Source organism: Lynx rufus, unplaced genomic scaffold (genome assembly GCF_022079265.1).
Source record: "Lynx rufus isolate CCGP_SWC_20201006 ecotype Redwood Valley unplaced genomic scaffold, mLynRuf1.p SCAF_3, whole genome shotgun sequence".
Classification (NCBI taxonomy): Eukaryota; Metazoa; Chordata; class Mammalia; order Carnivora; family Felidae; genus Lynx; species Lynx rufus.
Window position 1 is genome coordinate 170,161,367 of NW_025814845.1, and position 15,401 is coordinate 170,176,767.

At 41.0% G+C, this 15,401-nt stretch overlaps 1 protein-coding gene across 1 annotated transcript in view; it reads left to right on the forward strand.

Moving 5' to 3' along the window:
* CDCA2 (cell division cycle associated 2) overlaps nt 1–15,401 on the forward strand; it is a 49,888-nt gene that overhangs the window by 1,889 nt on the left and 32,598 nt on the right. The window contains exons 4-6 of the mRNA XM_047091458.1: nt 420–571; nt 13,673–13,823; nt 15,057–15,256. Coding sequence (XP_046947414.1) covers nt 420–571; nt 13,673–13,823; nt 15,057–15,256 — 503 coding nt within the window. The remainder of the gene's footprint in view (nt 1–419; nt 572–13,672; nt 13,824–15,056; nt 15,257–15,401) is intronic.

A 15,401-nucleotide genomic window follows, 5' to 3' on the forward strand; every position in this document is an offset into this window, starting at 1 on the left:
GTGGGAACGTGAGAGTACGTTGGCCTAAGTGGAGAACTTTCCTTTCAGTTCTTAGGGAGAAGACTGACTAATTCCAGAAAATGAGAAGTTCTTAGTCCAGAGCAAGCCATCACCCGTCCCTGTGTGCAGGAAATCTGAAACAAAAATGACGATTAAAATGTGTTCACGTATTCATTCCAGAGCTGTCTAATAGTGCTCTCTATGTGTCAGACACTTTGAGAAGTGTGGAATAAGTCAGTAGACAAAACCAGATCCCCATCCAACTGCTTGAGTGTGAATAATTTCGCCTATCCTTATCTATTTAGATTTTTGTAATGTGTTTATCTTGCTCTCTTAGGCTGCTATATCACAGGGAATTCAGTACATGATTACTGATGATTGCCTTGTTTTGTTCCAATTTTAATGAGTTTTCTTTATAGGAAAGTCACCATCCTCCCTGAAAAAATCGAGACGACGCTCTACGATTGGTGCTCGGGGCTCCCCTGAAACAAACCATCTTATTCGTTTCATTGCTCAGCAGCGGAATTTAAAGAACGTGGAGAAATCTTTGACACAGAATTCCCCTTTTCTGGTATGATATTCTTCCAAGTTCTGTCATGAATTCTTCCAGGGAGAATGTTTTGCTCTGTTACAAAGCTTTTGTACAGTGTTTTTACCTTGTGCATCTCATCTGTTTTGGGTCTGGGGAGATAATATTTTGTCTGTGTCTTATAGAGATCATTCAGTTAGCATTGATGGGGATGTTGAACATGGGCACATCAAGAATTAGGTTAGAAACGGATAGAAATGGTTTTCTAGGTGAGCTGTTTTATTTTGCAGATTCCCCTCCCCCCCCAGTTAATGTTCTTCTCTATAATGAGGTGAGGCAGTATTTTTCAAGCTTTTTTATTTAATACTTTCTAAGTGTCTAATTTTTTTTGATCACTGCATATTGGCATGTAGGGGTAAGAGTTCCCCCCCCGGGACAAAATATATTGGGGATAATCTTGTGAAAGGGAGAGATTTATTTGTCTGCTGATGGGGAAGGATATAGATATTTTTGCACATTTTTAGCAGAATAATGTATATTTCTAAAAAGTGAAATAACGTACAAGAGGTACTATGAAAGACACGGTTAAGGTTTACCCTTCTGGAAGGACAACTACTTGTCTCTTTTGGTACTGGCCTTCCTGTTTTAAAATGTACTTATATTACCACTTGTTTATTTTTCAGTGTTTGGACACTATATATGCATGAGGCTATGTAGTCCAGTGGTTCTCAGAGATTATCTGCAGATCCCTGGGGATCCCTGAGTCCCATTCAAGAGGTCAAAGGTGTTAAAACATTTTTTTGTGATAGCAGTGAGGTGTTTGCCTTTTTCCACTAGGTTGATGTTTGTGCTCACAGTGCAGGAGCAACGGTGGGTCAGATTGATGGCACCAAGCTGTCATTTTAGTCCATCCTGCTAAGCATTCACAGGAGGTGATGATGCCAGGTTCACTTAATATCCGTGATGATGCAGCGAAAGTTATGTTTGTTTATTTTTTATTTTTTTTATTTATTTTTTAATTTACATCCGAATTAGCATATAGTGCAACAATGATTTCAGGAGTAGATGCCTTAGTGCCCCTCACCCATTTAGCCCATCCCCCCTCCCACAACCCCTCCAGCAACCCTCTGTTTGTTCTCCAGATTTAAGAGTCTCTTCTGTTTTGTTCCCCTCCCTGTTTTTATATTATTTTTGCTTCCCTTCCCTTATCTTCATCTGTTCTGTGTCTTAAAGTCCTCATATGAGTGAAGTCATATGATATTTGTCTTTCTCTGACTAATTGCGCTTAGCATAATACCCTCTAGTTCCATCCATGCAGTTGCAAATGGCAACACTTCATTCTTTTTGATTGCCGAGTAGTACTCCATTGTATATATATACCACTTCTTTTTTTATCCATTCGTCCATTGATGGACATTTGGGCTCTTTCCATACTTTGGCTATTGTTGATAGTGCTGCTATAAACATCGTGGTGCATGTGTCCCTTCGAAACAGCACACCTGTATCCCATGGATAAATACCTAGTAGTGCAGTTGCTGGGTCGTAGGGTAGTTCTATTTTTAGTTTTTTGAGGCCCTTCATTACTGTTTTCCAGAGTGGCTGCACCAGTTGGCATTGCCGCCAACAATGCAAAAGAGATCCTTTCTCCACACCCTCGCCAACATCTGTTGTTGCCTGAGTTGTTAATGTGAGTCATTCTGACAGGTGTGAGGTTGTATCTCATGGTGGTTTTCATTTGTATTTCCCCGATGATGGGTGATGTTGAGCATCTTTTCGTGTGTCGGCCATCTGGATGTCTTTGGAGAAGTGTCTATTCATGTCTTTTGCCCATTTCTTCACTGGATTCTTTGTTTTTTGGGTGTTGAGTTTGATAAGTTCTCTATAGATTTTGGATACTAACCCTTTATCTGATGTGTCGCTTGCAAATATCTTCTCCCATTTTGTCGGTTTCCTTTTAGTTTTGCTGATTGTTTCCTTGGCTGTGCAGAAGCTTTTTATTTTGATGAGGTCCCAATAGTTCATTTTTGCTTTTATTTCCCTTGCTTCCGCCGACATGTTGAGTAAGAAGTTGCTGCGGCCAAGATCAAAGAGGTTTTTGCCTGCTTTCTCCTCGAGGATTTTGATGACTTCCTGTCTTACGTTGAGGTCTTTCATCCATTTTGAGTTTATTTTTGTGTATGGTGTGAGAACGTGGCCCAGGTTCATTCTTCTGCATGTCACCATCCAGTTTTCCCAGCACCACTTGCTGAAGAGACAATCTTTGTTCCATTGGATATTCTTTCCTGCTTTGTCAAAGATTAGTTGGCCATACATTTGTGGGTCCATTTCTGGGTTCTCTATTCTGTTCCATTGAGCTGAGTGTCTATTTTTGTGCCATATTTTTTATTTTTTTAATGATTACTTTTGAGAGAAAGGGAGCGTGAGCTGGGAGGGGCAGAGAGCAGAGACAGAACGTGAAGCAGGCTCCAGGCTCTGAGCTGTCAGCACATAGCCCCACGTAGGGGCTCAAACCCACAAATCGTGAGATCATGACCTGAGCCGAAGTTGGATGCTTACCCTACTGAGCCACCCAGGTGCCCCGAAAACTACAAGTTTTATTAATTCTCCACCCTTGAGTATTCTGTGTGCTGAAATGGAAAGAATGCATCAAGCACTTCCAAAGGACATACAGAAGTTTGGTGGATGTTTTGAAAAAGCTCGTATATGTAATTGTTTTGAGCTAGGAGCTGAACTCAGACTGCTTTTTTTATGGTCTATCATCTTTACTTGAAAAGAATGCCTGACCGACATCATGGTTCGTTAGACTTGGGAAGGTGAACATTTTCTCAAAAATGAACAGCAAACCTGCCACTTCAAGGAAAAGCTGAAATGTTTCTTACTGATGAAAAACTAGTGTTTTCTGGAGAAAATGAGAATTTTGGAAAACTTAGATTCAGCATCATGAGCTTGAGAACTTCCCAGTAGCTACACTTTTCTGATAAGATCAGTGGGGATATTAATGAATGTGATGTTTTTTTTATATTAAATAATAAAAGGTGTTAACATTTGGAAGATCTGCATAACTAAGTGAACCGGTGTTTTCCTCATGACCAGTGCATGCAAAATACACCCTCAAATTGCAAGAGACTCACAGATTTTAACATAACCAGACTATGAAAATTTCATTGATAGGATTTCATATTTGACATTGCAACTAACCTTTAGGAAATCTGTGTTGAGTTTTGTGTTGCATTAAAGGAGGAATAGCCACAATTCTGAAAAGGCTGTTAAAATACTCGATCGTTGATATGCACTTGAACTGAGAGTCTTTGGTGTTCTCAGTTTTTTAATTTTTTTTTTAACGTTTATATTTATTTTTGAGACAGAGAGAGAGAGAGAGAGAGACGGAGCATGAACGGGGGAGGGGCAGAGAGAGAGGGAGACACAGAATTGGAAGCAGGCTCCAGGCTCTGAGCTGTCAGCCCAGAGCCTGACGCAGGGCTCAAACTCACAGACTGCGAGATCGTGACCTGAGCTGAAGTCGGACGCTTAACCGACTGAGCCACCCAGGCGCCCCGGTATTCTCAGTTTTTAAGAGAGTTCTGAGAACTGTTCGGGTAGATGCCAACATGGACTGTGGAGCTATTTGCTGAGGTTTGATTCTTTGCTTTATTATTAATTTGCTTTATTTGCTTTATTATTAATTATAATTAATTATGTAACTGGCAAGTTACCTAATTTTTTTTTCTTTAAGATTTTATTTTTAAGTAATCTCTACACCCAATATGGGGCTCAAACTTACAACCTGAGATCAAAAGCCACATGTTCTACCTGACTGAGCCAGCCAGGTGCCCCAAGGTACTTACTTTGTCTCAGTTTTCTCACAAATAAAATGGGGGTGATAATAGTAAGGTTTTTAATGAGGATGAGTAAATTAATAATGAAGTACTTAGAACTGTGCCTGGAACATGGCATGCTTTAGATTTACTATCATTGTAGTTCGTTCTGTGAAAAATGAGGATTTTGCTCTCTTACACTTCCTAGCCATAGCTGTCCTAACACTGTCTCCTTTCTCCAGCCTTCCAGTACAACTCTAATTTTTATTGAAATTAGACTTTAATGTGCATTATTTAACCATGTAGACATAGTTCACAAACTGCTGTATAATATGTTATGGCTCTGTTTCTTACACAACTTTTGTTTTTCCCCTAGTTAATAAGTACTTTTTTGTTACTTTTTGGTTTAGTCTTAAGTTATTATATAATCTCATCCCCAAACTTTGACAGATCTGTGAACCTTAGAGTCTATGGGTTTTTTTCTGTGTTCCTCGGTGTCCTCTGTCTCCTGTGGGCTTGGTTGTCATCTGGATCTGCTGGACAGCTGTCACTTTGTGACTTGCTTTCATCATCCGTAGTGGTTTCCTTTTCCTCTTCTGTTTGGATTTTCCTTGACCTTGTATCTTTCTCTTTTCTTGGTTTACTGTCTCATTTTTCTGGAGCCTCAGCATATCTAATTAAGTTTATTCGACCAGCATGTTTGGATTATGGTTTTTGTCTTAGTAGAGAAATCCAGATGACACATATCTTCCATGAAAATTTTGAGGGCGTTGCTCCACTGTATGTTAGCTTACAGAGTTGAAGAATCCTATTCATCTATTCATTCAACACGTATTTTGATTTTCTGTCTTTGTGTGGCCTGCTTTTTCATTTGAAGATCTGTTCTTGGTATTAAAATTTCCAGATGGAATATCTTTCATTGTGGACTTGGTGTTTTTATTGATGTTTTCTTCCTCCCCTTGCAGGCTCTCTTTTCCTCCAGCTTCCATTTTGCTCCCTGATTAGTTCAGTCTCCTGTCTGATGCCCAGGTCTTCAGATGTCTGATGATTCTCGAGACTCCATTCATGTTTTAATATTTTAATTTTTTTTTTTCAACGTTTATTTATTTTTGGGACAGAGAGAGACAGAGCATGAACGGGGGAGGGGCAGAGAGAGAGGGAGACACAGAATTGGAAACAGGCTCCAGGCTCTGAGCCATCAGCCCAGAGCCCGACGCGGGGCTCGAACTCACGGACCGCGAGATCGTGACCTGGCTGAAGTCGGACGCCTAACCGACTGCGCCACCCAGGCGCCCCTCCATTCATGTTTAAAAGTGACACACTTTAGGGCACCTGGGGGGCTCAGTCGGTTGAGAGTCCGACTTCAGCTCAGGTCATGATCACACAGCTCGTGAGCTCAAGCCTCGCATCCGGCTTTGCTGACAACTCAGAGCCTGGAGCCTGCTTCGGATTCTGTGTCTCCCACTTTCTCTGCCCCTTCACCCACCACTCGTGCGTGCTCTCTCTCTCACTCTCTCTCAAAAATAAATAAACATTAAAAAAAAAAAATAAAAGTGACACACTTTTCAAACCTGACCAGGAGCTCAGTGTTGCGTGGTCTGGATTTGTTAGCTGGTGAATTTCTGTGTAGACATGGCCACTTTTTCACTGGAGGAACTCCCAAGCGTCAGAATCCTCTGGCTCTTTAGGAATTCCTTGGGATATAAACCTGAGCCCTAGAACTCTGGAAGTCAGGTGCAGAAAAAGACTGGAAGTCTAACTGTTCACTGAGAAGACTTGGGTGGCCTCTGTTTTCAGTGCAAACCCTCCTTAGCTGTTTGTGGAGTCTTCAGTCTCATGGAATCCTAAATTTCTGTGTTCCCTCCAAAATGTAAGGGTCCTTTGTTATTTGTGGAGAGATCTGTGGGTTCAAGCGCTACTGACAGAGTTTCAGTGTTCCCGTTTGGAGTCCTGCCCTTGATCCTGGTTTCAGAAATTCTCTGATGCTTTTAGATACCTGAGCCTTTCTAGGGGTCTCCAAGCAGGTCTGCTTTTTTCCGGTTTGCAAAATGCCCTACCTAAAGAGTCCCTGTCAGTTTCAGCTTTCTCTGGCCTAAGTCAGTGGACATTGTTTGTTGACATTCCATATCTGCTGTTTATTTCTGTTTTTTTCCTGATGGGTATGCACATATACATATGCATATCTAGCAAAACACCTCATACCCGTATCATCTGATTGTATGTCTTAAGAGATTTCCTTGAATAATATAGTTTTAGTATCTATGGTTGTTAAAAGTAAGGGCTTTTCACCGGAGCAGTTTTATGGACAATCAGTGCTGTCCTTTGACCTTTTGAGGTTTGCCTCTGTAGTAAATAACTTTGGTGACTCTACTCTTTGAGTTCTCACCTTGTTCACCAAATTTATCGACCTCCTAAATAGTATTAGTTACTTGTTCTACTTCGCCAAAATGTCCTGCAAATGTACTAGTAGGACTTTTTTTCTTTTTGTAAAGCTTAAGGCCCTGTGTGCTTAGATAGTTCACCTCTTATTTTCTCCACCTTTCCGTTTTAGAAAGAAAACACTTTAAAGGAAAAGTTACAAGTTGAGGGGAAATGGCTCTCCATCTTACTTCCACTACTCTTGCTTTCATTCTTGAATATTTCAGCAAGCACATGGATGATCGTCCAACACCGTGGCAGTCTCCAATCCTTGACTTCCATAGCTCCTGCGACCATCTTCTCTACGTCAGCCATCCCCTCATGTGGTCCCTTGCTGGTGTATTACCTTTAAGACCTTTCAGCCCACCTCCCTCTCTGACCCACATTTTATCTTTCCAGTTTACTTCACACTTCTCTCATCTTATTAAAGCCTCCAGACTGTTGATCTGATCACACCCATACTGTCTACTGCTCATCCTTCCCCAATCTAGATCTGTGTCCTAACACTCGAAAGTTTTCTTGCAGATACTTTTTTTTTTTTAGTTTTAAAAATTCACAAAAGTAAAAATACTACATACGCACATAGTTTATTTAAAGACTCAGGATTTTAGGATTTATTTATAAGAAAGAGTATGCAGTTGCCTTTTTCTGTTTTTCCGTTCCCAAGGCTCTCATTTTCAACTTTTGTAGCTGTTGCTTTCGGTATTTTCTTTCATATTTCTTAATAACAGGCTTATTTTTCCCCTTGCAGTTCCTTTAAATTGAAGTGTAATGTACTGATTCTAAATTTTATGCACAACTGACCCTTGAACAATGTGGAGGTTAGAGGCACTGATCCCAACACTGTGGAAGATCGTAACTATTAATAGCCTACTGTTGACGGGAAGCCTTACTGATCACACAGTGGATTAACACATATTTTGTATGTTACATGCACTGTGTACTATGAACTAGAGAAAAGAAAATGTTATTAAAAAATAAGGAAGAGGAAATATACTTACAGAATTTTATATATTGAAAAAAAATCTACATACAAGAGAGCCCTTGCAGTACAAACCATGTTGTTCGAGGATCGACTGTGTTCCAAATTGATCACCATTATAAGTCTGGTTAATGTCCATCACCATACCGTTACAAATTTTTATGTGTGCGTGATGAGAACTTAAAATCTACTCTCAGCAACCTTTGAGTATATAATATAGTATTATTCACTATAGTCACCATGTTCTGCATTACACCCCCCATGACTTACTTATTTTATACCTGGAAGTTTATACTTTTTTAACTCCCTTCACCCATTTTGCCTACTCCCAAGTAGCCTCTGGTAACACCAATCTTTTCTCTGTATCTATGAGCTCCTTTTTTCTTTCTTTTTAAACTTTTAGATTCCACACAGTATTTGTCTTTCTCTGACTTCTCTTAGCATAATGGTCTCAGGGTCCATCTATGTTGTCACAAGTGACAAGATTTTCTTTTTTTTCTGGCTGAAAAATCCTGCATATACATACCATGTCTTCTTCATCCATTCGTTGATGGATACTTAGGTTGTGTCCATATCTTGGCTATTGTACATAATGCTGCAATGAACACGGGGATGCATATGTGACCTCAAGTTTGTATTTTCATTTTCATTGGATAAATACTCAAAAGTGGAATTAGTGGGTCATTTGGCAGTTCTACTTTAAATCTTTCAAGGAACCTCCATACTGTACCCATAGTGGCTGTGACAATTTCCATTCCCACCAAAAGTGCACAGCGATCCCTTTTCTTCACATCCTTGCTACCACTTATTTCTTTTTGTTAATAGCCATTCTAACACGTGCGAAGTGATAGTTCATTAGGTTTTGATTTGCATTTCCCTGATGATCAGTGATGCGGAGCATTTTTTCATGTGTCTCTGGACCATCGGTATCTTCTCTTGGGAAAAATGTCTATTCAGATTTTCCGCCCCTTTTTAAAATTGCTTTTTTAAACATTTTTTGCTATTCAGTTATGTGAGTTCTTTATATATAATTTTTTATGGTAGCCCTTTGTCAGATATGTGATTTGCACATATTTTCTCTCCAGTAGGTTGCCTTTTTGTTTCATGGTTGGTTTCCTTTGCTGTGCAGAACATTTTTAGATTGATGTGGAACACTTAACTTATTTTTCCTTTGTTGTCTTGCTTTCTGTGTCAAATCCAAAAAAACCATTGTCAAGACTGTTGTCAAGGAGCTTACCACCTATTTTCTTCTAGGGTTTTTGTGCTTTCAGGTCTTTTAAGTCTTTTGTCCATTTTTATGTTTGGTGTAAGATAATGGTTCAGTTTCATTGTTTTTGCCTGTGACTGTCCAGTTTTCCCCATACTGTTTTTTGAAGAGACGGTTCTTTCCCCATTGGATGTTCTTGGCTCTTTTGTCTTCTCTTAGTTGACCATACATACATAGATTTCTGGGCTCTCTGTTCTGTTCCACTGATCTGCATGTCTGTTTTGATTACAATTGCTTTGTAATATGGTTTGAAATTGGACCACGATGCTTCCAGCTCTGTTCTTCTCAAGATTGCTTTGACTGTTCATGGTCTTTTGTGATTCCATACACATTTCAGGGTTGTTTGTTGTATGTCTTGGTAAATGCCATTGGAATGTTGATAGGGATTGCATCGAATCTGTTGAATGCTTCCAGTAGTATGGACATTTTAACGATATAAATTCTTCTAATCCATGAGCATAGAATATCTTTACACACATTTGCGTCTTCAGTTTCTTTCATCAGTTTCTTACTGTTTTCATTGTATGGGTCTTTCACTCCTGTGGTTAAACTTCCTCCTAGTTTAATTCTTTCTGATGCAATTGTTTCTTAATTTTGGTTTCTGCTAGCTCATTATTAGCATATAGACACGCAACAGATTTTTGTATGTTGGTTTTGTATCTTAAAGCAGCTTTACTGAAATCATTTAGTCTAACCGTGTTTTGGTAGAGTCTTCAGTTTCCTGTATTTAATATGCCGTCTGCACATGGTGACGGTTTTACCCCTGTTTCCGATTCGGATGCCTTTAATTTCTTGCCTGATTGCTACTACTTAATCTTTCGCTGCTAAGGCATTAACTGTTGACTTTCCACTGTGGATGATGGAGAATCAGCCTTCTTTCTTCCTTGCACCTCTTATCATACATGCACATACGTACTTTCTGCCCCCTACAACTTCCTAATTGTTGGGTGATGTAGCTATTGGAGTGTTTACGTTACTATGACCGTATAGGTCATTCTGAGCTTATTTTTCTCCGGTTTCGTTTCCCTCCTTTTCTTTTGGGTCATTTGCCATTAGTACAAACAAATCTTAATCTCTCTCTCGAACTCTTCCTAGACCTCCATAATACCCCATTTCTGTGCCTCTTCATCACAGCAAAACTCCTTGACCAGGTTGTCTGTCCTGTCTTGCTCTCCTTCCTGCCGCCCCATCCTCTCTACTGCTGCCGGCTGCTCCAGTCGGATTTTCGTCTCTGCCACTCGGTCGAGAAGACTTTCGTCACTACTGAGCACAAATGGCCTACGCCTTGCCAAGACAAAGATTAAATCTAAGTTTGCGTCTTACTCAGCCTTTCCTCGGCTTTTGATGTGTTCGACCTCTCCCTCCTCGAAACACTTCTTCACTTGGTTTCTGGGATTCTGTACAGACCTAATTTTCTTCCTGTGGCATTGGTCATTCCCTCTGTGTTTCGTGTGCTGATTGCACCCCTTCTTGCCATTTTCCTCTCAAAAATGCTTGCGTGCCCCAGGGCTTTCTCCTGCCCCCTTTTCTTTGCCTTCCTTAGGGAACCTAATCCCTTCCCATGGCTTCAAGCATCAGCTGTTGGCTCCAAAATGTCAAGCTTTGGCCCAGAGCTTCCCAGAACTCCAGACCTAGATGTCCATTTCCCTATTCAGCATCCTCATTTAGTTGTCTAATAAGCATTTGAAGTATTACATGGCCACAGCCAAATTCTGGGGTTCCACTCCCTGCCGGATTCTCCAGCCCACTTCCCTGTCCTAGTATAAGCTGTCATGCAGTGGCTCAGGCCAACTATCTGTCAATCTGCCTTGGTTCCTTTCTTCCACGTCCAGCCCATCACTACCTTTTGGTTGCCTATTAAAGACCTTTCTGTAATTCCACCTGTCCCACGGCTCCCCTGCCACAACCCTAATGTGATTCCTGCCTAGATTGCCAAGTGCCACTTGCTAACTGGTCTCCTTACTTCCCCCTTTCCCTAATGCATCCACCATCCCTCAGAGTGGTTCTGATACATTAAACCAGATCATCCATTCTGCCCCTTAAAACCTTCCCATGGCTTTGTTATGCCTTGAATTAAACCCAGACCCCTTCTTTGAAGCCTCCTTGATCTGAGCCTTGCCCACCATTAGCCTCAGATCCCCATCTCCCTCCATTTCCTGGGCGTGGTGGGTTTTTCTTTTTTTTTTTTTTTTTTTTTTTTTTAAATTTTTTTTTCAACGTTTATTTATTTTTGGGACAGAGAGAGACAGAGTATGAACGGGGGAGGGGCAGAGAGAGAGGGAGACACAGAATCGGAAACAGGCTCCAAGCTCCGAGCCATCAGCCCAGAGCCCGACGCGGGGCTTGACCTCACGGACTGTGAGATCGTGACCTGGCTGAAGTCGGACGCCTAACCGACTGCGCCACCCAGGCTCCCCGTGGTGGGTTTTTCTGTGCTGCGTCCTATTTCTTCCATCCCAAGGCCTTTGTTCTTGTTCTACCTCCTTATTGCGGAATGCCTTTCTCCCCCAGTATCTTCCCTCCACCAGCACTTTCTCATTGTTTTGGTTTCAACTCAGATACTGCTTGGAATACAGTGCCGTCCTGATGCAAGCGAAAGCAGCACTTTTACTTCATCACATTCCTTTTTTATTTCCTCCGTAGCACCTCTTGTACCTGAAACTACGTTAATATATTTTCAGAATTTCAGTCTAGAATATAATTTCTCCCCTGTATCCTGAGCCCTGGGAACAGTATCTGGGACATAGGAGGAATGTTTCCTGACGAGATTCATGAAAAAAGGAAGCAGTGCATTTTGAATGTTTCGTTTATTTGCATATTCCCATTCTCCATCAGGAAATAGAGAAAAATGATTCCAACTAGGGAACCTTTCGTTTGTTTAGGCAGCATTTCAAAGTGCTTTATTTTTTTTTTTTTTTTTAATTTTTTTTTTTTTCAACGTTTATTTATTTTTGGGACAGAGAGAGACAGAGCATGAACAGGGGAGGGGCAGAGAGAGAGGGAGACACAGCATCGGAAACAGGCTCCAGGCTCTGAGCCATCAGCCCAGAGCCCGACGCGGGGCTCGAACTCACGGACCGCGAGATCGTGACCTGGCTGAAGTCGGACGCTTAACCGACTGCGCCACCCAGGCGCCCCGTCAAAGTGCTTTAAATTCCAAGGACATTAAACCTTCCCCTACCGTGTTCACTTATGAGTGTGGAAAAAAAAAAAAGCCATTGGAGGCAAATTGTATGACTTTGGGATAACCCCTTTATTTTCTCCGTATCTCCTAGGTAAGGGTTGGTCACCAGCTTTGTATGAGTGTTATGTGTTGTTTATGTCATAAAGGTTTTACATCATCAATCATATTGGGATGTAAAATATTGTTATGGTGTAACAGTTGGCTTTGTGAATGTATTTAACTGGGAATAGAATCAAGTGTGTGACCAGATTCACCATCAAACATGCTTCAAGCTTTTCACTGATTCTTCTCCATATGATATCTTAAAGGGAGGTAATTTTTTACTTGACTTTTGCCGGTCGGTGTAATTTTTAAATTGTTACAAGCTCCGGATGGGTGGAAATATGTTAGTCTAAATAATAAAGGGGGGGAAAAAACCTGGACAGAGAACTTAATAATTTATAGGTAAACAGAACTCTTAAATTATATGTTACTTGGATTTATCTGGCACTTCTGTCGCTGCCAGTGTCAATTTCATTTGATGGCTCTTTGGCTGAAACCCTGTTAGAGTTTCCAGAAAGCTCCCGTGCTTACACCACTTGGCTTTGGAGTTCTCGTGAATGGCCGGCTTCCAGCTCTGAGGAAGTAAGGTCCCAAGAGATCAGGAGAATTTAGCTGGGGAGAGGATAAGTGTGAAGATGGGTATCTGAGCTACGACAGATCATCTGTGTCTTGTCCTGGCCTTCAGGGGGGCAGGTGTCCGGACGGAAATGAGCAGTCAGACTAGCTCGGATTGAACGAGGTGCATTGAGACCATCATGTGTCCTGCAGATGATTTTCGGTGTTTTTTTTTTTCTTTTTAGCAAGTCGGGTAAAGTTTCCAAATTGGCAGGTTCCTCTGTCCCTTCTTCCTTGCCCCATCTCTAGGACTCAGCGTTTTCCTGTATTCTCCATATAATTGCTTACACTCGCCTTTCCAACATTTTTGTCCTAAACTTCTTTCTCTTTCCAATTGGGTTTGCTGAGGCTATCTCAGGTTGTGGACTCTAAGTTATAAAAGAGAGGCCTTAAGCTCCCCAGAAAGAATCCTTCTAAATAGGTGTTTAGCCCTCAAATAAGAAGGCATGTGTTTTGCACAGGTGCCTTTTTAAAGCGCTTCCCCACCTACACTGGACTTTTGTCATGTGCATGGACTGACTCTCAGTATTGACCAGCCTGTCACAACATGGCTAGACATACCACACAGCTGTTCCTCTTTGCTCAGGTTCAAAACCAAGGAAGGAGCAGAGGAAGAGCTAGGATCATGGCTGCACACGAAATACTCAAAAGTGAAAATACGTGATTCAAGGGGGAGAAGAGACTCTCACACGCTAATTTATTCCTCCTGATCTTCAGGAAGTCTTTATGTATTGAGTTCTGGATCCAGTGGTTACAGGCCTAGAATACAGAATCTTGTTTGGTTTCATCCATAATACCCTCCGCATCTCTATTTTAACAGGGCAGTCCTGTACTGCATCGAAATGTTAATTCTTTAAGAGAGCGAATGTCCGCCTTCCAGTCAGCTTTTCACTGCATAAAGGAGAATGAAAAAATGACCGACTTTCCCGAAGTCTCAGAGGCAGAAGGAGAAGTCACGACAACAGGCTTGAGTGAGTAGAAGGAATTCAGTTTGGACTTCTGTGTTGATTCAGACGAGCCTCTGAGGTATAAAAAAGATGGCGTTCCACAGTGTGAAGGCAGTCTTTTCTGAGCAGAGCTCGGTATTTTTAAATGGAGCCTAACACTTAAAATTTGGGAAATTTCACACAAAAATTTAGATTTCTGGTTTGTCTTGGAAAAAACTTGCTATCAGGCATTCCTGAGCCTACGTCTCCACATGGCCGCGATTAAGTTTTAAGTGTTAACATGTCAGAGCCAGTTAGCTCGTTTCATCTTCAGAATGAGGCATGTGGCAAATGCGAGCGTTCAACCCGTGATCTTTAGAGGCTTATTATTAAGTTTGGCAAGCATTTCTACGAATGCCAAACACCGAACCCCGATATTATAAACAGATAGATCTAATCTGACATCTTAATAGCCTGTCACATTCTTTACCATAACTTTAGGTTGTAATTCATTTGGTTATTTTTGCCTGTCACTTTTGATTTTCCAATCACAGAGCATTTGAAACATCAGAATTAGACAAAATCTTGGCATTGGCGTAATCATCACAGCCATTCCTCTGGTGCTTTGCACTCTAAGGTTCCAGATGATTTGGTTTTGGTTTCTCGAACCACCTTCGAGCACATTCCAGCACCTCCCCATGTGCAAGACACATCCAGTTCATCTGCCTGACCCACTCTGCTGCACCCGTTTATATTTGTAGTTTGTAACTTACCTATTTTTCTCTTGTGACCTGCATTTGCAAATATTTTACGGCCACGATTGCTGTAGTTCCGCAGATGATTAAATTCACTTTTTGTATCTAGGAAGAACAGAGGCACATTGTGTCTGGGCTTTTCATAAAATCTTACGTAGTCAAAGCAGAACCAGTGTTAGAACATAACCACATCCTTTAAAATGCTCTAAAGGAAAGGGTCCATCGTAAACTTTAAAATAGAGTGAGATACTATAACAGACATGGAAATGTGTATTAATGTATTTTAGTACCTTTTTAAAGTCTAGAAGAAAACTCTAGTAATGTTTGTTATCCTTTTAGTAGTGATGTTCTCTTGCCTTACAGTTAGATTTCTCTCCTGAATAGAAAAATGTCCTTCTCACTGGCAAAGTGTTTAGGTTCAAGAGTTACATTTTACTAAAATCATTATCGACGAAATTTTAAAACGATACTGGAAAAGAAAAATATTTATGCCTGTGTTAATGTTTTTATTTTGTATACGTAGCCAAAAAGGAAAGGCTTGGGCAGTGTCCACAGTTTGAGTTCTCTGCAGATTTATCTTCCAAACGTCGAAGGATATCCTCTCAGAGCAACTCTGGTGAAAATCTCCCTGACGCAGTTGATCTCCAGATATCCCGTAGAGCCCCTTCTCCTAATACAGGCACAGTGTGTGCTGTTGAAACTTCTCTTGCAGATTTTTCTGAGGTAATTCACTTACTAGAATCATAGGAAAATGAAGCTTTGGTTTTCTGGCTAGGCGGTTTTAAGACTGTCCGAACCCTTTTTCAGTTATGGTACCTTGTACTTCTATACCGCAGCTGAGTTTTAAATTGCACTGTGTGTGTGTGTG